This window comes from Trachypithecus francoisi, unplaced genomic scaffold (genome assembly GCF_009764315.1).
Source record: "Trachypithecus francoisi isolate TF-2019V2 unplaced genomic scaffold, Tfra_2.0 Lachesis_group10, whole genome shotgun sequence".
Classification (NCBI taxonomy): Eukaryota; Metazoa; Chordata; class Mammalia; order Primates; family Cercopithecidae; genus Trachypithecus; species Trachypithecus francoisi.
Window position 1 is genome coordinate 117,920,121 of NW_022681455.1, and position 26,126 is coordinate 117,946,246.

The 26,126-nt window shown below is 41.6% G+C and overlaps 1 protein-coding gene across 2 annotated transcripts in view; it reads right to left on the minus strand.

The window, feature by feature from the left end:
* Window positions 1-389: 389 nt before the first annotated feature.
* ADAMTS18 (ADAM metallopeptidase with thrombospondin type 1 motif 18) overlaps window positions 390-26,126 on the minus strand; it is a 155,037-nt gene continuing 129,300 nt past the window's right edge. The window contains exons 17-23 of one of the 2 annotated variants that reach the window (XM_033219086.1): window positions 18,204-18,345; window positions 15,252-15,378; window positions 12,923-13,127; window positions 10,766-10,948; window positions 9,208-9,420; window positions 7,351-7,498; window positions 390-2,342 (exon numbers count right to left, since the gene is read on the minus strand). In XM_033219086.1, the coding sequence (XP_033074977.1) occupies window positions 2,227-2,342; window positions 7,351-7,498; window positions 9,208-9,420; window positions 10,766-10,948; window positions 12,923-13,127; window positions 15,252-15,378; window positions 18,204-18,345 (1,134 nt within the window). In that variant the 3' untranslated portion in view covers window positions 390-2,226. The remainder of the gene's footprint in view (window positions 2,343-7,350; window positions 7,499-9,207; window positions 9,421-10,765; window positions 10,949-12,922; window positions 13,128-15,251; window positions 15,379-18,203; window positions 18,346-26,126) is intronic. The other variant, XM_033219085.1, reaches the window with a different exon arrangement.

Sequence of the window (26,126 nt, forward strand, 5' to 3'; positions counted from 1 at the left end):
ATCTTTCCTCTTCTCAATGAAGTTACTCTCTAAGATTTGTTGTTGTTGAGACAGAGTCTCTCTCTGTCACCCAGCGGGGAGTGGTGTGGCGCAATCTCATTTCACTGCAGCCTCAGCTTCCCAGGGAGCTGGGACTATAGCCATGCACCACCACAGCTGGCTAATTTTTTGTATTTTCAATAGAGACAGGGTTTTGCCATGTTGGCCAGGCTGGTATCGAACTCCTGGACTCAGGTGATCCACCCGCCTTGGCCTCCCAAAGTGCTGGGATTACCGAGGTGAACCACTGCACCCAACCATTCTCTAAGAGTCCTGACCGACAGTTATACAGTTAAATTACCTTGGCGATTGCTGACTTTTCACTAACTTATTCAAGAATTTAACAAGTGTCAAAGATAAAGAAATGGAATACTTTATTATAAAACTTATAAAATAATTAAATATTACACATATATTTTGACTTTTCTCTATAATCCATGGTTTTATTCAACATTTTTTTCTCAAAATATTACTTAGAGAAGCAAGTGAGAACACATAATAGGCTATTAATTAATAAATTAATTTTCCATAAAATAAAATGATAATTATATAAAGAAATAACTTGCTGTTTTTCAGAAGGCAAGGGGGTTGTAGTAGAGAACTGTTTTTTTTTTTTTTTTTTCCCTGTTGATAAAATGGCTACTCCTCTAGGCCAAGCCAAGCCAAGCAGATGGAGAGAAGTTTCTAAGCATTATTTCTCTGGGATTCAAGAACTCAGGATTTTAATTAGAATGGGAACAAAGTATGCTGCTAAATTTAACAAACCACTGTCTAGTTGATTATGCTGAGCCGGCTAATCCAGCCTGAATTGAGACTTTTTAAAGAAGTAAAATTGGGTTACATTCATCAAAGAAGTTGAGGAATAAAGTAGAATTTATGTAAATATGCCCTTTATAACCACTTCTCAAAAAATTACAGGAGGACACAGTATTATAATTACTTTGGTTTTGGCAAAATGGTGTGATGTTTTTTTCAGTTGAGAACAATTTTAAACTCATTAATGCCTACCAACAGCTGGCTTCTGATGGCTGAAAATACTCTTATTCAGTGAGGGTCTTGGCATATGATTTGTTAATATTAACATAGCAAGAAGACAGATGGATTTTTTTTTTTATTACCACTGTTTCCTTCTTTCTCTTTTTTTTTTTTTTTTTTGCTGTTAACTAGATCCTAGGGCAAATTTAAACATATCAGTTGGTAGGAAAAAGCCACAAGAAGCCTTCAATTTTCCAAGCAGCTCTGATAGTATGTACAGAGCATTATAAATGATGGTCCCTTCTCCCTCACAACACTGCTGTTTTGCCATTTAGCTCCTCCTAGATATTTTTTAAATACCAGAAATGGGTATCTTGCCAAGTCTCATTCTCAAGGAGCAGGCTATAGCTTTTCATGGACTGATTCAGCAAGCACCAAAAGTTACGAGGTTGATAACATGTGAGGGGCATCCATATTTATCTTTTATATGAGTTGTTTTCTTGCATGAATTTCAATTACATGGAGATCTTAAACAGTCCATGTTGCCCTATTTTCATAATATTCCTTGGAATACTTTTCAAGTTGTTAATTTTAGTCTTAGAGACTCTCTATAAGCAGAATATAGTTTAAACAAAATAATAAAGACACACACACACCAAATAAACATAACATGAAGCTTGCCAGTCCAGCAGCAAGCACAATTGCGAGCACCATTTGGCTTCTCATAGAACTCCTGGCTTGGGTGTTCACAGGGTTAGTCAAACTGTGAACTCCGCGCAACAGTTAGGCAAGGTATTCCATCCAGATTTGAAAGTTCTGAGTCTCAGTCTTTAACCTGAAGTCATAAAGGACCTTTTTGAAACAGATGTCTTTGCCCTTGAACCCTTTGAAATTCAAAGGGGGTCTTTCCCCAGATCAACATATCTCAGTGTGATTCACCACTTCTTGCATATAACAGTGCAAATCAAAGACTTTTAAAAGTCAGATTTGTCATCGCTTCCCATTTTCAAGTGCTTCAGAGTACCATGTGCTTCAGGGAATTGAAGTAGAAGCCTGGTGGCAACCTGTCTGTTCCTCAGAGCAGGCTCCTTCATCACAGCCGTAGCTCACAAATGGTTCTCAGTACTCAGCTCCTGGTCTCAAAGGCAGCTGGTCTCTCCAGAGGTTGAAAGGTAAGCCTCTGGTCCTAAGATGTTGGCGAGGACACCAAGATCAGATCTTCCTTGTGCATGACTTGCAGCATTGTTTTCCATAAAACTTGTGGTTGCAGACACCATGCTGAGGAACTAGGTGACACCAGTTGAAGAAATCTACACAGGATGGATCCTCTAAAATAAGAAAATACATTTAGCATGTTGGCTAGGGTGTCTATCCTGTTTGTTTGTTTTTTGAGATGGAGTCTCACTCTGTCAGTCACCCAGGCTGGATGCAGTGGTGTGATCTCGGCTCACTGCAACCTCTGCCCCTCCAGGTTCAAGCGGTTCTCCTGCCTAAACCTCCCAAGTAGCTGGGACTATAGGCATGTGCCACCAAGCCCAGCTAGTTTTTGTATTTTTTAGTAGAGATGGGGTTTTCCACCATGCTGACCAGGCTGGTCTGGAATTCCTGAGCTCAAGTGACCTGCCTGCCTCGGCCTGCCAAAGTACTGGGATTACAGGTGGGAGCCCCTGCGCCCAACCTTTGGTGATTTGCATATTATGATTTATTAACATAGCACCTTTTTCTTAAGGTGAGGGCCTACAGAACAAAGGTCTTGGGCCCACATGTGGTTCTTCTCATTAAACATTGGGACTTTGGTAGGGGAGTGTGGTAGGGGCAGGATTTAGATGCCAAGAAAAGACTGACCATTAGCAAAAATTAAATGATTTGTTTTTAAAAAATGTTACATCCAATCCAAGATCAGTGTCTGATCCTCTCTGTGTAGCCTGAATTCAGGAGCTACCACTGAATTGAGTGTCCAGGGAAATACCCTAAAACAGTGCTTTAGGAATCTCCTACGGATTTTATTAAACCACTGGTACCACTGGTTCTGATTCAGAAGGGCTGTCAGAGGGGAGCTTTAAGGGAGGGTGTGCTGCTGGTCCATGAAGTATAATTTCAGGAGCAAGAAGCCCGATATATTGGGAGCCAAGCCACCTGATTTGCCTGCAAATGGATTGAGATTAACTGAAAAAGCTGGGTCTCCAACATTCTGTGTAGGTTTAAGTCAGTCTCAACCAGTTTGCAAGTAAATGAATTTAAGTCAACACCAGTCCTTGCTAATTTCTTTAGTTGTTCAATGAACAGGACAGATGTGATTTTTTCACTGTACATCAGGACCTCTTACTCAGATGGGCCTCAGGAGATAGAAAATGCATGTGAATGGATATGTAAACATAAGTGCATGTTTTAGGAGCAAGGGCCTAGTCATTTTACTGTTTTGTTTGAGAAGGAATTTTGCTCTTGTTGCCCAGGCTGGAGTGCAATGGCATAATATCTTGGCTCACTGCATCCTCTTCCTCATGTGTTCAAATGGTTCTCCTGGGTAGCTGGGATTACAGGCACCCACCACCAAGCCCAGTTAATTTTTGTATTTTTAGTAGAGACGGGGTTTCACCATGTTGGCCAGGATGGTCTCGAACTTCTGACCTCAGGTGATCCACCTGTCTCAGCCTCCCAAAGTGCTGGGATAACAGGCATGAGCCACCACCTCCGGCCCATTTTACTGTATTTTTAAGGTACAGTTTTGACTTTGAAAATATTTAGAGTTTACACTACACATAATTCGGAAATGCTTAGAGTTCCTTCTTCAAGCCTTGATTCTTCTGCCTAAAATTCCTTTTTACACACCCCCTTCATGTAAGTCAGGAAGCAGAAGTGAGATGTATTACTATTCTGTCAGTACCAGTGTTTTTGATTATAACAATTACTGTGAGTCAGGTATTTGATTTACACTATTGAAGATGACCTTGGACTCACTGCTTTGCTTCCAATTCTCCATGCAATCAGCAAGCAGCTACTCTTGGCTCAATCTTTAAAATACACCCAGCATCTAACCTCTTCAGTACTGCCACACCTCCTCCATCCGCTTCCTGGCAGAGTTGACAAGTCCTTGTTCTACTCTAGACAACCTGCACTCCTTTCACCTTAACTGCCAGTAATCTTCCGAAAGCTAGATCCTATTGCTCTTCTGCTCAAAGTTCTCCATTGGCTTCCATCATACTCAGAGTTAAATCTGAAATACTTACACTGACTGACAAGGCCTCCAGTACCACTTTTCATGTATTGCTTAACCACTCTTCACCTTGTTTCTTGTACTCCAAGCATCATGTCTTTCCTCAATTAGATTAGTATATTCCTGCCTTGGGGGCCTTTGCTGTCTCTCTGCCAGGAACACTTTCCTTCTAGATCCATATGTGACTCACCTTCCTTGAGGTCTCTGTTTAAGTGCTAAATCATCAAGTGGTCTTGCCTGACCATTATAATCTCAAGTTGTTTTCCTGTCTCCTCACCCCTGCTACTTTACTGTCTGACACCAGGTATTGGTTGGTTGGTCTGTTGGCTATTTCCATTTAGAAGTAAGCTTGTCAGAAGGTGGGATCTGTGCCTGTTTAGCTGGTTGCTGTTTTTGTAATCAGACCTCAGAACAGTTTCTGGTTCATAGTAAGCACTAAAGAAATGTGTGAAAAATGGAATTACCTTCTTTACTACTCAAAACAATCTTTCCAAGTAAGCATTATTTCCCATTTTTTTCAAAACTTGCCCAAAGCTCCATAGCTACTAAGTGTCAAGTTAGTGTGGATTCAACTCTATTTTTATTATTTTAGAGTCCTTGCTCCTTCCACCATACAATGCTGCCTGCCCCCATCTCACGATGTGGGATTCCGTGAGGAGCAGCTTATTAGTATTGAGTATCTGGTCATCCTGAACTTAATATGACTAGTCTGCAGCCCAGGCAGCTTCCAGACACTTTAATGCAGTGTGACACAAGTCTCTGGGTGGTATGACTGCTTTAGGGCCTTCTCTCTTTCTTGAAGAGAATTTTACATATTATATGTACAGTACAATCATAAGGATGGTTTCCCCAGGGTGGAAATCTAACCAAGACACCCAGCTAAGGCATCACACACTGATGATGGTATACAATGACTGCCCCTAGACTGGCACTCGGGATGGTCTAGGGGACAACAAAGCTGTTTGGTGACACCGGATGACAGGATGATGCCACCATGGGCAGAATGGTCTTCTCTAGGCTCTAGTTTAAGTGACTACAATGGGTAGAAACTTCCACCTAAGTGGAAGCTCCATAAGGGGAGGAAACTCTCACAGTATCTAGCAGAGTGCCTGGTCCATAGTGGGGGGCTCAGAGAAGAGGCAAGAACGGAATCTTCTTCCTTCTGCCACCATGCTCATCCTTACTGCTCACTAATGTTTTCTGAAAACTCACAGGCAGAAATACACTCAACCGACGTTCATAGTAGTCACCCTGCCAACCATGTCATCATCACTGTACCTGGGATGGGAATGGGAGAAAATCCTCAACTTAGTAAACTGTAGGCCACATTTTTGGCCCAGAACAAACCCTTGGGCTTGTATCCTTTATTCTTCCAAAAGGGACCTGACTCAGCCAAGAGGCACAGAGAGAAGCTCCTCTTTTTGAGACAGGGTCTCAAAAAAAAAAAAAAAAAAACCCAGGCTGGAGTGCAGTGGTGCAATCTCCACTCACTGCAACCTTCACCTCCTGAGTTCAAGAGAGCCTCCCACCTCCCCCAGTAGCGAGGACTACAGGTGCCTGCTACCACACCCAGCTAGTTTTTATATTCTTAGTAGAGACAGGGTTTCCCCATGTTAGCCAGGCTGGTCTCAAACTCCTGACCTTAGGAGCTTGGCTGGGTGCATCACCTCTTTTAATAAGCCGTTTCTGATATGCACCCTATGAGTCCTCTCATTCCGGCACCACAGGTAGAATTGACCATCACTGTAACACTGGGAATACTCCACCACTTATTTGTTGTTGTAGCTTTCTTTTAAGAACAGGACCCACCTCTATTCTTTCATCCCTAGAAGAGTGCGGGAGGTGTACAAGGTGCTTGGTGACTTTGCTTTGAACAAGATCGAGGACCTCACAGCACTTTGCACACGATCTTTCATGTAGCTGTACACTCATGCGTGTATTCATTTAAGACTTTTGTGTGCCCAATGTGGTATTACGTGCTGGGTATGCAAAAAATAATAAGACAAATGGCCTCCCTGGGCCATATGTGCATGTTGACTCTCCCCATCCTGTCCGGGAGATACTGTTGGGCAATTTCATAATCGGCCATTGTCGTTGGGGGTGCTGGTGGCCTTCTAGGCTGAATCTCTGGCAATTAAGGGTGGAAATGAGAAATCACTGATAGTGAAGAAAGGAGGACAGAGTCTGGAAGAACATGACCACCTTGCTCATTTCTTCCCTATGCAGTATCCCAGCATGGACTAGGATGATCTGGCTCTGAGTAACTGCTAGTAACTACTACAGAGCTAGTTTTTCTTTTTGGTCTTGTGCAAGATTCTTTAGCACAAGGCAAGCAGATTAGGCTGAAAAATATTTCCTGGCAGTTGTCAGATTAAATAGTGAAGAACAGTACAGTTTACTCAGACTTTCCATTTTCCTATGAGTACTCATTGCACTTTACTTGAACTAACTTTAAGAAAATATTTAGGTATAGTCCTAGGGCAGTACATATTCACTGATGACTATTTTGATTTCTGAATTGTTTTATATATTCAACAAATATGAAAATCTTTATGTATGGATTGTAGTTGTCTCTTCCATTAAAATATAAGCTCCCTGAGGGCTATTCTTCTTCACCTTTATGTTCACATTTTCAAATTAATAATGGTTAAAAAGCATTATTGTGGCAATTAAATATTCCCTTCAGAACCATGCAAACAAGATCACTAGGATAGGCTGGGCACGTGGCTTGTGACTGTAATCCCAGCACTTGAGACCAGGAGTTCGAGACCAGCCTGGGCAACATGGTGAAACCCTGTCTCTACTAAAAATACAAAAATTAGCCAGGCGTGGTGGTACACACCCATAATGCCAGCTACTCAGGAGGTGGAGGCAGGAGAATCACTTAAACCCAGGAGGCGGAGGTTAAGTGAGCTGTGGATTCCCGCCTGTGTGACAGTGAGTGAGACTGTCTCCGAAAGATCATTTGGACAGGAACTTCCCCAGAGTGGTGCCTTATACAACTCCAGGGAGCACTGTCACATAGACTTCGGGTGAATGGCTCACCCATGCCACAGGCTGTACCACCAACAAAGTAGGCTTTGAAAAAGTTATCTAGAGACTAGTACAGTTGTGCCTTTTACCTCTCTTTTCAGGAGCTGGACAGAAGTTTGTATTACAGGCTCGTAGCACTGGAGGTTTCTGATGGAGCAGACAACTTGAGGAAGGCCGGCCTTGCTGAACACAATGGACTGACCGGGTCTGGACCCCTCCCCCACAGGTGACTGTGCACTGCAGGAGAGAGAAGAAGAAGGAGGCACTCTGCTGAGGTCAGTGACATCAAACAGAAGGAATTCCCATGCTTCATGACATTACCAAGATGCCTGCTGATGAAACAGATTGGCTGGAGCCAGGCACATGTGCTTACAGTCCATAGCATCTATCCTAACAAGTGTGATCCCTTTGATCTGATTAGAAGGGTTTTAGGCAAATGCTATCTATCTTGCCCAAGAGTGTGTGTGTGTCTCCCAGTTAAGTGACTCATAAAGAAGAGAAGCTCCAGAAATACAGAAGCTGCTCTAAGAATGCAGAAACAAATACAGACACAGCTAGGGACTTAATCACACAATTTAAAGAATTCCAGACAATCTGTGCAGCTGCAGTAGTGGAGGACATAGTTCAAAACTGGGCCAGAAAAAAATGGTCAGAGACAGCTCTGGAACCACATTTGGAGTTGGCATGGTAGAGATGGTGCTTCTTAGAAGTCGGTGATTGCACTGTGCAGCTAAACATTTTTTAAAGTAGACAACTCAACTGTCTTTTTTTCCAGATAGCCATCAAAAGAAAAACCAGGGAAAAATGTAGCCCTTTAAATTGATTTTTCTTATTTTAAAGTTACTGCATTACAGAAAAAGGTACATATGCCTTATAATTGACTGTAGTTCGGTCTCTATTAAAATTTGAGGCCAAGTCTTGTTATCAAATTATCTAAATAAACTTTTCCTGTAAAGGGCAAGATAGTAAATATTTCAGGCTGTAGAGGCATGCGGCCTCTTGCAAGTACTTGTCACTGCCGTGGCAGCACTAAAGCAGCTGTGGTCAATATATTAAGCAAATGAACATGGCTACCTTCCAGTTAAACTTTATAAAAACAGGCAGATATTAGGGGAGCAGAGTTGGCCAGCTGGTAACTGTTTGCTGATCCCTTAATCTAAATAATCTAATTAGAGTCAATTTTAAAAAATCCCCAGCAATATGTATGACACCTAGCACAATGCCTGGCCAGAGACAATCGTGCTAATTTCCTCTGTTGGTTTCCAGATCCTCCCGAATAGATAACATATATACATATTTATACCTCTACCCGGACTCTCTGAGGTGGGTAGCACCGGAGTCCTCTGAACAGCTGTGCAACAACATCTGTTGGGTGGAATGCTGGAAGGACCGCACCACACACCAATCCTAGCTAAAGTTTACCCCAAATCTTCGGAAAAGATAAGTTTAACACTTGAGTATCCTTGGCTGAATTGCCTGACCTTCTGAGCTTTAGGGACCATACTATCCACGAATAGGAGTACTTAGCACCGTGCATCGTAATGGCTTGACAAATGCTAGCTATTCCACTGTTCAGAAACATGATGTAAGAACCAAATGAGTAAAGGCTGTGAGCAGCATTTCTAAAACAAAGACTTGAGTGATAGTTTCAGTAGCAGCAATGACCAGCAATTAACAGTGTATGATTGGCCTGGTGCTAAGTGTTTTATACACATTTCCTGATGATTAGCTCTGCCAGATAATAATTTTCTAGATGTGAAAACTGAGGTTTACAGATTGTTACCTGCCCAGGGCCACATGGGCAGAGATGGCCAAAGAACAAAACCCATTCTGCCTTCAGAACTTGAGCCCTTAGTTGCTTTTACTTAGACAACCATTAACAGACTAAGAGCAACTTTTTTGACATCTCACTTGAATAGAAACCTCCTCGATCTGCCTGTACCCACCTGCTGCCATGGCGATGAATACCATCCAGCTACCACGTTGTACACTGGATGGGTTGGGCAAGCCCGTTGGTGGCAGGTCTCTTCCAAGTCCAGGTTTGGTTTCTTAATATTCCGGCATCTTCGCTCTGGGAAAGTTATCAGCTTCCCCTGGAAGCCCTTCTCGCTGCACTTGATCTCCCTCTTCCTCACACCCAACCCACAGGTTGCAGAACACTAGGAGCCAAGACAGGATATGTCAAAGTGAAGACTGCCAGGGTCAAATCTTCTGAACAGATGCAGTTTGACATAAGGTTGTGCCATCAACATGAAATAGGAGGGATGGGATTACACAAGGTCAACCATAGTCACTCAAGGATCTTAAAGATACAGCAGCCAAGTACCTCATGCTATAGGTAAGGTAAACCGAAGTTCAGCGAATGGAACTAACTTTCCCAAAATCACACAGATCATTAGCCTCATAAAGCAAAAAAGGGACCTTGAGATGCCACATGGGTGTGAGATGGAGTCCAGAAGGAGAAAGGCAAGGTAGGCAAAAGGATTTCCAGGTTTAGGGTTACACACTTACAGGTCCAGGTCTACCTAAGGCCTGGGGAGTTAGGAATCTGAGTTGAGGAGGGTAAGGGCCAGACAAAAGGATTAAGAGCTGAATGGGAAAAACCACTGTACAGCAAATAATTACCCTTTAAATTTACCCAACCTCTCACACATAGGAGGTAACATGATGAGGGTCAAAAATAACCTTTTAGGCTGGGTGCAGTGGGTCAGGCCTGTCATCACAGCAGTTTGGAAGCCCGAGGCAGGCAGATCACTTGAGCCCAGGAGTTCAAGACCAGCCTCAGCAACATGGTGAAACCACATCGCTACAAAAATTAGCCAGGTGTAGTGGTGCATGCCTCTAGTCTGAGGTAGCAGATTACATGAGCTAGGGAGGTGGAGGCTGCAGTGAGCTGAGATTGTGTCACTGCACAGTAGGGCAACAGAGCAAGACTCTGTCTCAAAAATAAATAAAAGTGACTCCCCAGTTTTTGTGAGATATATTTCTAGTGTGTCACCCAAGGTCCTCATGATCTTTCCACCCCATCCCATGTCCCTTCTGTACTGAATGTGCAGTCACCTGTCATCACTCCTGAGTAGAGGTTGCACCCTCTGTCTGGCACCACCTTCCCCTCAAAATCCCCTTTTGCTTTGATTCCTGCTCATTTTTCAGGCCATGCTCCCTAGAAAGTCTCTTCTCATAAGGGTTCTTCCCGAAGTCCAGCATGGGTGAACCTTGAGCTCTCCCATAAAATTACAGACTTCTATCAAGGCACTCGGCATACCTTATCCAAGTTTCTCTACGGGGGCTATACAAAATCTTGCGCCCCTACTGCTCAGGCATAGGCCTGATCAATGTGGGGGTGCTTTAGCAATGGTGCGTGAAGAAATCAGGAGAGAAGAACTGGCACGTATCTGGCATTTGGTATCAATGTGTGCAACAAGAAGCAGTTCTGTGAGCCTAGATGCTAGCGGGTCAGCTGAGCATCTCAAGAAACCTCCAGCAGTGACTTCTAAACCATACCTCGCTCCAGGAAGAAGCGACCCACTGGAGCCGGTTGTTCTTAGGGCATCGTCCAAGCACGCAGCCCTCCTGCAGCTCAGGTCTGGGGAGGCTGGTACACTGGCTCTCGGGGAGGGTTTCCGCGGCAGAGCCCTTGCACAGGAGTTCACGCTTCCTCACTCCTCGTCCACAGGTCTTGGAACACTTGAGAAGGAAAAAAAAGTTCTATTTGCATTCCCCTAAGGTTTCAGTAGTCTCATTAAAACATAAACAAAAACACTAAATATATTCCTGTGACAGGTGGGATGATCTCCATGAACTAAAGCTCTTTTTATGAGGTCTACTTAACCACCCCCATTCCCATTTCCCTTTATCCATACCTACCATATATATTTGGCTAAAACAATTCTTTTTGTCAATTATATTCCTAACTGCAAAGAAAAAGACTAGACTCAACACCCTGTACTACGTAGATTTACCCTCTGCTATAAAGGAATATATTCTCTCATTTGAAAGAACCCCTAAACAAGCTAAAAAATATTCTCTCTCCCTCCTGACCCCTAATTCCCTAACATAGCAGTCTCCAATTTCTTTGGCACCAGGGACAGCTTTTGCAGAACACTGTATTTCCATGGACGGGCAGGGCAGTGCTTTTGGGATAAAACTGTTCCACCTCAGACCATCAGGCATTAGATTCTCATAAGGAACATGCATCCCAGATCCCTCACCTGTGCAGTTCATAAAAGAGTTCCAACTCCTCTGAGAATCTAATGCTGCCACTGATTTCACAGGAGGCAGAGCTCAGGCCGTGATGCTGGCCCACTGCTCATCTCCTGCTGGGCGGCCCAGTCCCTTACAGGCCACGAACAGGTACTTGTTCATGGCCTGGGGGTTGGGGACCCCTGTGCTAACAGATATGTCCTAACATTAAAAAAAAAAAAAAAAAAGCCTCACTCTGACCTCTGGTAGGAGATATGGTAATATATTGCTGAAATTAATCAGAAAGCAGCACCCTCCAGCATCTAATATACCCTAAAGGAAAACACAGCAGAACTGTCTTCAGTGGCTGCTACCTGGCTTCATAGTTCAGATGGTAAAACTCTTGCCCTTTTTTCATTCTTCCCTAATATTTGTTTCCCAGCCATGATTGAGCAGCGTTTGAGCTATCACTGCAATAACTGCTTCCAAAGCAGTTATTGTGAAAGGCAGACCATCTATGGAAGCCATCAATTTCAGAACCAATAAGATAAGTTGTTCTAATTGTTCTTTGATGGATCCAGAGGCTTATACTAATGTGATCCAGATATAAGGAATCACATTTAATCATCTCACAGTTCTACAAATACACTCCTGCCTCTGCATGAGAAGAAATCCACGTCACTTTAAAATCTGCACAATTCATTGAGCCAAATTTGCTGGGATTTTGACTATGTGTCAGGGACTCTCGTAAGCATTAGGATTGGAATGCTGAGGGCAGGGCTTCTTCCCTTCAGCACCACTGACATTCTGGATCAGATAGTTCTTTGTGGTGAGGAGCTGGCCTGGCTGTGTAGGACATTCACTCCTACCTCACTAGATGCCAGGAGCACTCATCTCCTTAAGGGGTGACGATCAAAAATGTCCCCTAGTAGGCAAACTTACCGACAGTTGAGAACCTTTGCTTTCGAGCGAATTCTGAGCTGTAAAGGACAGGTAGCTCTATGTCTCTTCTAACTTTAAAATTTTGAATCTTTCACCGGGAATTTGTGACCATAGCAAACTCTATGCTCTACTTTTCTCTGTATTCTTCTAACTTTACCTCTTTCCCATTGAAGCAAGAGTTAAATATCTCTTCTGGGCTTCATTCTTTGTATTTGTGTTTCCCATTAGCTTTGGAGAATTCCGTAGCCAGGTCTCTATGCCAGTCTTCTGACACTGGATTCCTTTCTAGCTGTGCTCACAAGTCTGGCCTAAATGGCCCCCACACTCCAATTTCTGGTCCTCTGAGGAGGATCCTAAGCTCTGGGAGAGGCATGCCGAAACTTCAGATTTCATAAGATTCCCTCAAGAGCTTTAGTTAAAATGCAGATTCCCATGAAGATGTAAACCACTGACAGCCCCTTGGAGAGAAAAGACACCTGTACCCCACTTGGCTTCATGGGGAACGAGACCAGTAACTCCCAAGTTTTCTCCTGTTACCTGAGACCAGGGTCCAAGGCTCCATTCTGGAGGGCAGGCGTGGCTGTTGCAGGCTTGGACCTGAGTGGGTGTGCTCACTGGACAGAGAGAATGCAATACTGCTTCCTCCTTCTGGAAGGGTTTCTTTTGCACACACTGGATCTTTCGGCTCTGCTGGCCTCCAGCACAGGACTTGCTGCATGTACTCCATTCACCTGGCATCCAGCTTTCAGTGCAAAACAAATACTTCCAATGAAGCCAAACTTTGTACAGTAACTTCCAAAGCAGTTATTGTGAAAGGTAGACCACCTATGGAAGCCATGGATCAATTTCAGAACCAATAAGATAAGCTGTTCTAATTGTTCTTTGATGGATCCAGAGGCTTATACTAATGTGATCCAGATATAAGGAATCACATTTAATCATCCCACAGTTCTACAAATACACTCCTGCCTCTGCATGAGAAGAAATCCACATCACTTTAAAATCTGCACAATTCATTGAGCCAAATTTGCTGGGATTTTAACTATGTGTCAGGGACTCTCATAAGCATTAGGATTGAAAACATTAAGGCAGCAGCACTCTTTCCATTAAGGAGCCTATAACACAGTAAAGAGGTGGATAGGTGAACAAATACAATACTTTCTGATTGCCATGGAAGTCAACATAAAATACAATGGTGAGGCTCATGGAAGAGTGATCAATGAGGGAGAGAGAGAAAGGTTTGTGCAGGAGAGAGGGGTACATTCAGAGAAGGTCCCACAGGGGATACTTTAAGTGGGTACTTCCTCAAATTACTTTTCTAATTACCCCTGAATTTACTGATGGGTTAAATACATGCCTTCATTTTCCTTAAAATTTGCCAGACCATTTTTTTAAATAGCTATCTGTCTGAGATTTGGTATATATTTGAATGCTTTATCAATTCAAACTTTGTTTGTGAGATGCAATCTTGATCTTGGCTCACTGCAGCCTCCGCCTCCTGGGCTCAAGTGATTCTCCTGCCTCAGCCTCAGATTATGACAAATACACTATTATTTATAAGAAAAAACGAGTGTGTGTGTATGTATGTATACGTATATATATACATATGCACATCTTTATATATAAAGATGGTGTAATACAACTACATCACCACAAACCAAACACCACTTAATAAGATGATCTAAAACATCGGTGAATACAATACTGCTTTAGAAGAAACTCTGTCCGTTCTATATAAATATATTTGGCAGAAGATAAATCACATAAAAGAGACTCCATTTGACTGGGAAGATTACTTAAAATTAGTCTTCAAACAATAGTGCGGCTAAAGTCCATCCAAGAACAAACTCACGGAGCTCCTCCAAGGCTGCCGTCATCAGCGGTGGAGTTACCACTTGGCCTATACCCCATACCCCATTCTTTTTATTTTGTGTCTTGCTACTGTGTAATTTTGCATTTGGGGTTTTATGGCCTGCATAATATTATGATTTTTAAATTCTTGGACCATTTGCATAAAAGTTAAGCACACAACCACATGCAAATTGAACTAATTTAGGATTCTGTGTTATTTATGTATCTGTCTGATTCCATTCAGAGAAGAGGAATCCCTATGCAAAGGTTAAAATAAAAAAGCACCTCATGCCTGTAATCCCAGAACTTTGGGATGCTAAAAACAGGCAGATCACTTGAGGCCAGTAGTTTGAGACCAGCCTGGCCAACATGGCAAAACTCCATCTCTACAAAAAATATAAAAATCAGCCAGGCGTGGTGGTGCGCACCTATAATCCCAGCTACTCAGGTGCTTGAGGCACAATAATTGCTCAAATCTAGTAGGCAGAGGTTGCAGTGAGCTATCATGAAGCCACTGTACTCCAGCCTGGGCAGCAGAGAGACTCCATGCTCTTCCTCCCCTCCAAAAAAAGGACGCCTTCATATCCCAAGTAAGCTTGCTTTTAAATAGCTTTATTCCTGGCTATCAAGCCAAAGTCAAGTGAGTACCAAAAGTAAATTTGTGTTTTTCAACTCATATGTAAACTTCAACCATCTTCTTTTTTAAAAAAAATTTTTTTTTAGACAAGATCTCACTCTTTCACCCAGGCTAATATGTAAGTGGCACAATCATGGCTCACTGCAGCCTGGAACTCGTGGGTTCAAGTGATCCTCCCTCTTCAGCCTCCCAAGAAGCTGGGACCACACATGTGCCACCACACCTAGCTCATCTTCTTCTATTACTTTTTAATGTATTGCATCTACCTTTAAATCACTTTCCATTAGCAGGATTGACACTGGGCTTTCATCATCTCATAAGAACAATGAAGGCATACAAGTACAAAAGTAAACAAAAAGACATTTCCAAATGACTTACTAAGCCGGGCAGGAGAAAGCGTTGCAGATTTTGGGTTCAGTTACTGGCTTGGTTCTTGCACTGCAGAATGAGGAATTGACTTGAATATTTTGATCTCGCAAGCAAATGGCCTTTACATTTATGTAACCTGATAACACATCAGAAGTGACAAAGTGAAAATTACAGATTATTATTTCATTTTGGTTTCTAAGTTTAGCTTCTGATTTATCAGCATTGTGATATTTTATTTCAGATACGGAATCCAACTATTTTCTGGAAGCACCTCCTTTTGATGAAATCTGCAACTAATTTGAATTCCATTCCCTTCCCTAAAATAATATATCTTATATTTTAATACTTTTAACATGTAAATTATTGGTTTTCAAGACTGATGTGGATACTAGAACCATAAAGTGATAAATACAACCTTTTGAAAACAGAATGACTATAAAGGGAAACATCCCAGGCAAACTTTATTATCAGAAGGATAATGTTCTTCAAAGAAAAACCATTAGTGAATTATGTGTGGAAATCCCAAGATTTTTGCCTTACCATGAAACATCTCATACTTCCCTAAGAGTATGGGGCACATAAAAGCAAAGAGTAGAACTCACTAAATATGTATTAAAACCTGTCAGCCAGGGCTCTGCTTTTTGCTTTTTTTTTTTTTTGAGATGGAGTCTCGTTCAGTCGCCCAGGCTGGAGTGCAGTGGCGTGATCTTGGCTCACTGCAACCTCTGCCTCCGGGGTTCAACTGCTTCTGCTGCCTCAGCCTCCCAAGTAGCTGGGATTACAGGTGTGTGACACCACACCCAGCTAATTTTTGTATTTTTAGTATAGACGGCCATGTTGGTCAGGCTGGTCTCGAACTACTGATATCAAGTGATCCACCTGCCTCGGCATCCCAAAGTGCTGGGATTACAGGCATGAGTCACTGCGCCCGGCTTCTGCTTTTGCTTCCTTAGTGGCATCCCACTGCCTTGCTTTCAACATTAATTTTGGGACTTCTTATCGGGGCATACATTTTTTAAAAAATATATGAATAATAGAATTGTATTTTTTATTTCCATTGGAACTTTGTCTTCAAATGTAATCTGAGAAAAAAATGAGTCACTCCTGCTATAATGATTAGCAGTTAGTCCACCTCCTGGGGCTGAAGCAGGTTTGCTTTCAGGAGGCACTTAATGGAAACCACATCAAGGCCGGGCACGGTGGCTCACATTGATAATCCCAGCACTTTGGGAGGTCAAGGAAGGTAGACTGCCAGAGGCCAGGAGTTTGAGACCAGCCTGGGCAAGATGGTGAAACCCCATCTCTATAAAAAAGAAAAAAACGGGCCAGGCATAGTGGCAGGCACCTATAGTCCCAGCTACTTGGGAAGCTGAGGTAGGATCACTTGAACCCCAGAGGTTGAGGCAGCAGTGAGCCATAATTAGGCGACTGCATTCCAGCCTGGGTGACAGAGTGAGACCCTATCTCAAAAAAAGAAAAAAGAACAACAACAACAAAAAAATCAACATTCCTTGAAGTTAACTGTTGACTTTAATAGGACTTATTCATCTGAATTCTTTTTTTCCCTGGATATAGGACACATCAGAGTCTGTGAGTCATGCGAAGGGGTTGCTAAGTCAGGGCAAGGCGAGAATTCCACAACTGGCTTCTCTGTATCCTCCTCTTGGCTGGATTTAGTTTCTGTAAATGGAAAGCAAATCAAACTTCTCTCCTTCCCAAGGCACTGTGCTCTCCCTGGAATACCAGAAAGCTATTGGAAATGTTCTCAAGAAACACTGGATATAAGAAAAACCTCATAATCTATGACTAAATGAAACCGTGTGAAGAGATGTCTGTAACGTGATTTCAGTACAGAGGGATACAAATGATACTCATGGCATGTGAGTCTGTCAAACACATGTTTGCTTACATGTACATACGGGAAAAATAAAATTATATAGATCAAACTATTAACATTGGCTATTGCCTACTTACAAATTATGGGGATTACCTTTCTTCTTTATAGCCCATTGCCTTTAAAATGTGTATTACTAGAAAATGTATTACTTTCTATTTTATATATGTATACTTAAAGTATTTTTTCATATTTTGTTAATTAGCATGGACCTATAGATAGGCCTCTCAGATATAAGAATTTCTTCATTTTCTGTGTCTTTGCTCTGTCTCCGATTCTAAGAAGGCTTATAATGCTTAGTGGGATGTAACCAGTAGGAAGCCTCACTGTCACCAGGTGCTGTGAAAAATAGGAAATGAGAGACCAACATTCATGCTTTGGTGTCAGGAACTTATTTTTGGGCACTTATTCTTCCTCCCAAATGAGCATGTGTGACAATTGTTTAACCCCCAAATATGTGACACTGTTCACATCTAAATAAAATGCCTTCCTTCTCCTCACCACATAGATGGTTGCTGCTGTTCCTTCCTTGCAAGGGTTGTCTCAGATTTAATCCATTCCTCTAGTGAGAGAGCCTTTGCTGGCCTTACCCCTGAGGGGTAGCCATGTTTCGGATAGACCTCTTCAGTCTGCCATGTTTGTGTCCTCACTTGCCTTGACCCCAGCTTTTCCAACTTCCAAATGGAAGGTTTATGACAACAGAAAAGTCAAGACTGGGGGAAACTAAATTATAAGCTGAAAATTAAAAAAAAAACATATATACATATAATATAAATATGCTTATATTTGTAAATAAGTCAATATATTTTATATGTATTTCCCATCAGTTTTAGATGTGTAAGTTTTGAGCCTTGGTTGTGGTTGATTTGAGCTTTCTGAGAGTTGATTCCTTACCACATAGGAAAATCCTTAACTGATACCCTAATATTTGCTTTTATGGTGACGGTTCTTATAAAAGACGGTTCTTGGGTGGCTTATGTAAACCACGTTATGTTAAAGATGCCTGGAGTGAAAGAACCTGTTTTAGGAGATACAGACTTGGAAGATAGACTGAGAAAATCATCTACCTCCACCGCAGGAGACGGGGCACTCTGACTGCACGATACTCCAGGCATAGGCCGGTCTTTTTGTGGCTGGTGGAGTTCCATTCATGACCTTGGGAAGTGCATACTTCCAAGCTATCCCTGGATTTTTGCCTTGCATCAGAATCTGGACAGTGTAAGATAAAAATCAGAGATCAAGATACAGGTCAGACCCTGAAATTCCAGAAGTCTTACCGAACATTTTAAAGATATTTACATGACATTTTGACCTTAACATTGGTATACTTCATTGTTCCCAAGTATGTTTTATGTTGACTTAAGGTTTTCCCAGGACACTTTAAAATGTGTAACTTCATGTTATCAAAACTGTGATTTAGGCAGATGCTAAAGAGCAAAACACAACTGACATTTGCCATAAGCCCATACCGTACGTATACACTCTCTCTCTCTCTCTCTCACACACACACACACACACGTATATGTATTATAATGAAGACAAAGGTTATATTGTTGGGTCTAAACCCTAAGTTAAAAACCTACCATGATAAACACACAGAGTGGTGCCTTACAGATAATAGTTAAAACTGAATCTACATCTATAGGTCACAACTTACAAGCTCTCTCCTGAGTGCTAGTGGAAGTTGAAACAAGGGAAGCACTCCAAAACCCACAGAATACCCCACTTAGACTTGCTATCGTCAACTTTAGAATCCAAATGTGTTTCTAATGTAATTTCCATAGAAAATTTTCCCAAAGAGAATTTGTTAACCGTGTACAAGGATGAGCAGGTAAGAAAAAAAGAAACATGTTCAGAATCAGGAATTGGAATATAGGCATTAGAATAGACTTAACCTCCGAAAAGGCAACAACTTAGGATAAATCTGATCCTATAAAGTCTGACTACTAAAATAAGAGCAATCACATTTTGGGCACTTCCCAAGTGCCCAGCACTCTGCAGGCATTCATAATGCATCATAAAACATTCTTCTAACAACTCTATAATGTAGCTGCCTATGTTTTCATTGAAAAAACAAAAACAAAAAAACAGAACTTGTGCAAGATCACACAAGTGATTAGGGACTGAGCTTAAATAAAGCCACCAACCAAAATGTGCCTACACAATACAAGAATGCATCACCTTGTTTTTGATGTAGGAAACATATCTGTCTGCCTTCTTAATGCCCTCTTAACTACTCCTCTTTCATTTTTTTTTCTTATTCCAGCTCAAAGCATGAATATAAATAGCTGGTTCTTTCCCACTCCATGAATCTTGTGGAAAATACTTTACCACAAGAACTGAGCATTCATGCCCAAGAAGCAAAGCTGATTGCCAGTTAAAAATAGGAACCCCTGGCTCTGTCTCCGTCTGGTGGGATCCCACCTCCATTAGAGTTGGGTGGGTGGCAGCTGTTCAAGGCCCTTCATTTTACCAGGTCACTCTTTAGGATGCTACACAATGGTTTCTATTTTGCTACTGGCTTAAATGTCTCTACAAGTATTATGGCTGACTCTTAAGATTCCATGGTGTACACATCACTTTGTAGTGCAACAAAACAAATCTTGATGCCTCCCAGAAACAATCAAAATGTTAATAGATGGATTTGTGTTCCCCCACCCCCATCCAAAACAGTGTCAATACGAAACACAACAGGTAGTACCATTACATGAACAAATGCCCAATTATTATCAGTCGCTAATCAAAAAAAAGTCTCAAAATCAGTCTTAGGAGTCTTTTAGTTTTGAAGATCTTTCTAGCCTTTGCTTTGCTTTTTTTTTCTTTTAAACTTTTTTCTTTTAAAGCTAAGCCATACAGCTGTTCTTGGAATCCTGTGTTCAACTTAACACAACATTTCATACATGTTGAATAAATACGATGCTTGCTTTATTTCCATAGTATTTTTGAATAAATAGTATGCTTTCCTGCAGTGTTTCTGTTCATGTTTTCATCTGATATTAAGTAAATACAGAAACTTAACAGTTTTATTCATGGTCAAACTAGAATTGTGAGAGCAGTTTTACATTCAGAAGATGATCCTGATGCCGGTTGATAGTTCAATTTCTTATTCAGTTAAAGCAGTATTTCAAATGTAGCACTTATTTTGCTTTTTTTTTTAATGCAACAAAAACTCAGAGACCTTGTACCAGAGAAGATTATGTAGTGTACCGTATTTACTTGTGTGGCAATATAGTATGAGTGCAATGCATAAGAGTTATGGTGCGCTAAGGCCCACAAGGCAGAATGGTATTGCAATACAAAGGGGTGACATCACACACATACGCACGTAGTAGAGGCAAGCTTAAGTTTAAGTGCTATACAGAAAGAAATTAACTTATTCATCTCCACTTTCTGGTACCACCCCATTCCTCCCATTCAAACTAGATCCTAATATTTTCTGCCATAGGGGAACAGATCCCCAATAGAAACGCAAAGAAAATATAAAAGAACATTAGTTCTTGCCTTTTGAGCTTCTAGGACTTACGTTCTGCTGATTAAAAAAGTAGTTTGACAGATTTTCAACAAGCATTTGAAATATATTCCCCTTTCACCTTTTAGACAGATTCTAGAGCCTATGCCATACATGGCCTGTGGTTTCACTGCAAAACATTTTTAAATGTTGCTGTGAACAGCAGGACATGTTTAAGAAAAAAAAAAAATGTGTTTAAGAAAAAGACTGTGATGATAAAAGCATCACCACTATTAAGCAAAAACAACCAGATGTCAAGCTTCCCCAGACCTTCACTCAAGCCAACCATAAAAGATTACCAATGCAATCAACAAGAAGGGAACTCACACCATCTCCCGTTGTCAAACATGTCTCTGCGTCTGTATCCGTATCCTCCTCCTCCTCCCCTACTGTCACTCAGGATGCCCTGTCCTGGCTCCAAGTCTCAGTTCTTTACTACACACTGATTCCATCTCCCCTCATCTCCACCAGGATGTGACCACCGTAGCTGCCCCACACGTGGCTACTGAGCGCGTGAAATGCACTCGCGTGGTCAAAGTAAAAGGCCTTTTAATTTAAATTTCAGTAACCACATGTGACTAATGGCTACCATACTGGATGCACAGCTATGGATGAAGCCCAGCCTCTGACGCCCATCTCCTATACTAGATTGTCTACTTGGCATCTCCACTTGAATGCTTAAAAGTGTATCAATGTCTAACTTTCCTGCCTCTCCCTGAAAGACTGCTCATAGGGAATACCGTTCCAGTTGATGAGGCCAAAATAAAAACTTGGACCCATTTTAGACTTCTCTTTTTCTGACACTCATATTTAATAGATCAGAAATGGTGTTACTTTAACTTTCACCCTCTCTCATATCTTACCACCTCATATATGTTGCTGCTGCCCTGATCTAAGCCACTATCATGTCTCTTGTGACCTCCATGGTGAAGACAAAAAACAATGACTTTTGGGAGGAGGAGAAGCGATATCCCCCAGTGGAGAAGATGAGACAGATTCATATAGACATCACAGTTACTTGGGTTAAAAATCAAGTGCTAGGGCTGGGCGCGGAGGCTCATGCCTGTAATCCCAGTACTTTGGGAGGCCGAGGTGGGTGGATCACGAGGTCAGGAGATCGAGACCATCCTGGCTAACATGGTGAAAACCCATCTCTACTAAAAATAAAAAACAATTAGCCGGATGTGGTGGCGGGCGCCTGTAGTCCCAGCTACTCGGGAGGCTGAGGCAGGAGAATGGCATGAACTCAGGAGGCAGAGCTTGCAGTAAGCCGAGATGGTGCCACTGCACTCCAGCCTGAGCCACAGAGCAAGACTCCGTCTCAAAAAATCAAGTGCTCTAGATCCTATAAAAGGAATGCAAATAGTTTAGTAAATCTGAGGTGGAAGAGGAAATCCCATCATCATCTAAAGAAGCTTTGTAGCTATCACTTATTAATAACAAATCTTGGTGACGATTACAGCAAAGAAGCCACAAAGCAACAAAACCTGAGTTTCTGGCCAGGCATAGTGCCTCACTCCTATCATCCTGGCACTTTGGGAAGCTGAGGCAGGAGGATCTTTTGAGCTCAGGAGTTCAAGATTAGCCTGGGCAACATAGCAAGACCCCATCTCCAAAATAAAATTTTAAAAAACTAGATGTTGTAGTGTATGCCTATAGTCCCAGCTACTTGGGAGGCTGAGGCAGAGAGGACTGCTTGAGCTCAGGAGTTGGAAGCTGCAGTGAGCTATTAGTCGTACCACTGCACTCCAGCCTGGGCCACAGAGTGAGACATCCTCTCAAAAACAAAAACAATTAAACGCTTCTGTTTTCTTTGAAGATTTCTATTGCCCCTCTGAAGAGGATAAAACTGTTACACTGCATTTCCCACATCCCCTTTCCTAAACTTGAAAATGAGGATCCTCAGCAAAGTAAAATCCTTGAACTGAAGGTAATACCAGCACTGATCAGAATATTAAACAGCAATAGGGGAACAAATCCATTGCATAATATCATGGTAATATGAAACTCAAGTATCTGGCCCAAACAAAAAGAAATAACTCACACAATTTACTGTACATATTCTTAGGAATGTGCAGCATTAAATTAACTCATAAAATACACAGTAGCTAGTTGTATGCCCGCGTATGTGTGTTACTATTACAGTTTTATGGCCAGTAGCATATAGAGCATATTGTTTATAGTTTATTTCCTTAACATATTGATGCATACAATGAATACAGAAATGAAGGCCTCTTAACTTTACAAAATCAAATGACTCAAGGCTTGCCTTTAATATCTGTGTACTATAAATTCATATGCAGAGTTCAATGTGTAATCATGTACACTGAAAGACAATATTTGTATAGACCAGCAGAAAGCTGATGTAAGAATTTACTTAACATCAGCTCATAAAGGCCTTGTAAAGGAAGTAAAAACTTAAACAAATAAGTACCAAGACCAAATATATAAAAGATAAGTATGTGCCAATTGTAATATATTATTTGCTTCTCAATAACTAAGATGCTCTTTGCCCCCACCTTTATCCTGTGTTGAGAAGAACAGTGACCAAGAGTATCCTAGAAATCCTCTTATCTGTTACTGTTTGATGCCTGCAAATACTTAAACCTTTGGAGATTATCCACTTGGCTCACACAATCTCTGTGAAAAAGTTTCTATCTCACCCTGTTCTTAAAAAAAAATCAGAATTTTCTTCAAGAAATCAAATCCACCCTCAAAAACTGCTACATAATTTATAAATCCCAGTGCAAAATGAAAATTCAAGAGTCATTGTTTGAAAACGTAAGAATTCAAGACAGTGACAGTGAAGCATGAAACCACAGGGTCCTTCCAAGCATGAGGTCCTCTGCAGCTGGGCAGGTCCCATGCCCATGAAGGTAGCCCTGCCCAACTAAATCCAGGTTTTCTCACCTGGATCAGTTTTAAGACAAAATTTAAAATTTTTCAAATTCTAAATGACCCTGCAATCTAACAATGACTTCTCTCTCATTTCAAGGCTGGAGAATATAGCCCCCAATTTGGTTGCCTCGATTGTATCTCAGCATGTGCTTTAGTGTGTCCATCACCATCAACTGAACCACAGACAACCCACTCTCCCACTGATGTGGGGAAGCAGGACAATCTTGGAGAGGTGTGCACAGAACCACCTGAGGTACTAACTTCCTCTCTGAATGCCAGGAAACATATTTTGGGCAATATGTAACTTGAAAATGATCATTCCCATTTTTCACATCTATTTTAAAACATTTTCGGTGACCATGTCAAGAGTAGTCCATTGCTTCTCTCAGCATTCCTGGAGAACACAAACACCCTCAGGGCACAGGAGCACCGCATCCCTCCTGTAATGGCACCACATCACAATAATGCCATTGCTTACAACCCCATGCCGCATGTCGGAGCGTACAGCCAAGCCGTTAAATGCACAAATTTGGAAAGACCGCCAGTGATTCAGTCTACTTAACTGGACTTAGTCTAGAGAATTTTCCAGCCAGCTGGCATGGAGTCTCTAATTTACAGCTGGCAAGCAACCTCCTTAACTGCTTCCAGGTCCTCCATAGAGCTGTTTAATGTCTACCTTTAACACACACCTGACTTCAGACACAACACTCAGCAACTCTAACCGCAGGGTGCAGAGTTATAAAATTTACAGGTTCTTAAGTTGGAAAACCACAGACAGGGGCTGGAATCGACCAACCACTCTCTGAAGGAAAGGGATGCAGTTTTTGTTCAGGGCACATAAAATTAAAACAAAGGACACCGCGAGTAATCACGGTTAAATAATTTTCCTTCTTTTGCCCCCACTTTTAATTTTTAATGTTAAAACTTTTAAAAATTCCTTCAGTCAGCTTTGTATTTGTTTCATTATTTAAGGCCTCTTTTTTTCTTCTTCTTCTTCAAGAAGTTGTCCTCATTTTGCCATAAAGGTTATGGAGAGATTTTAAAGACCAGCTATTTAATGCATCCTAGGAAACCCAATTCCTGTCCTCAATAATGTATGTGATTGCTTTAAAAATAACAATGCCTATTAAGTGCTTATTGTGTGCCAAGCAAAGCATTGTACTTGCATTATCTCATTTAAAATTGATAATAACATTATGAAGAAGGCGCTGTTAATTCCAATAGTGGAGACCAATAAACCAATAGTCAAAGTCACACAGCTAATAAGTCACAGCGACAGGACTCAAGTCTCTGGTCTTGTTTCATCCTAAAACCTCACATCTTCGCTCTCACAACATTGACTCTCAAGCTTTGAAACACCAAGCCCAAGATGCTAATTTAAAATATTAAAAACTGTGTTAACTGTTGGTAAGACAACACTGGGCCTCCCTAGCGTGCTGTGACGTTCACTTTGTGACACTGGGTTTGAACCTGAGAATTTTATTTCTTGAACGTACTGGTATCGAATTTAAGCATACATGATCTCCTCCATCCATTTTCCCCTGGATTTATTTATAATCATTGTTTCAACAACTGAAATATACTAGACTTTATTGGTTGGCCCTTTTCGATAAAGCAGAAATTGCTCCTTACGCTCCTATGTCTCATGGAAGGGGTGGTTTTGTGGTGTGGATTCATGTTTTTGTAAGCTCATGTGATTTTTGGAAACTTTTGTGATGTTAAAATTCAGCCAGTTTTCTTTGACTTCTTATTTGCTTCAAACCTGGAAGAACACGACCAGGTATCATCACTGCTATTATGTGTGAGTGATTGGATTTGACACGAGACAGCAATACAAAGACCCTGATCGGGGATTTGGAAAGGCAGCTTCAAAGGTGTGGGCTGACACACTGGACCTTGACTACAGTTCTAATTCGACTCATCAACATTCCTCAGAGTATAGTGAGGAGAAATAAATAGTGTTCTCTAACCCGTCACAAAAGTATTTGCCATGAATTAACCGGAGGCCCCCACTTCAAATAGCAAATGGCAAATCTCTAGACAAATGACGTGCCATTGCAAAAGCACCTCTGAATCGTCCTCTCGAGTTTGACTTTTCTATCATCTGTTCTGAATTAATTCTCCATTACTTCTCTGCTTCTTTTGTGTCTTGTGTCTTCACTCAGTCCATGCTACTTAGCTAATATCCCTTCCCTTACACTGATTGTATCTTGAGGCACTTCCTTACTCATTTCAGCCCCTTTACCTTGGGGAGAATTCAGCAGGCAGAGTCACAAAGGAGCTGGATGACAAGGTAATACTTCGTCAATGGTGCTCACACTGTCATCTCATTGATCAACGTGCCTGTCCACCTGGTCCCCACCACCCCATCATCTCCTTTGGCCAAAGAGTGGAGGAAGCTGTTTATTATAGTAATTTTCTTTAGATGTCTCTTCCTGCCTTGAAACTAGCCTGTGGTTAACCTATTTCTCACTTACTGTCATGAGAAAAGCTGCTGTAGCTTTCAGCTTCAGGATTCTCCCTTATTACACTAGGAATGGGCTTTCAAAGAGTTAAACACCTTTTTCTTCTGCTAAACATAGAG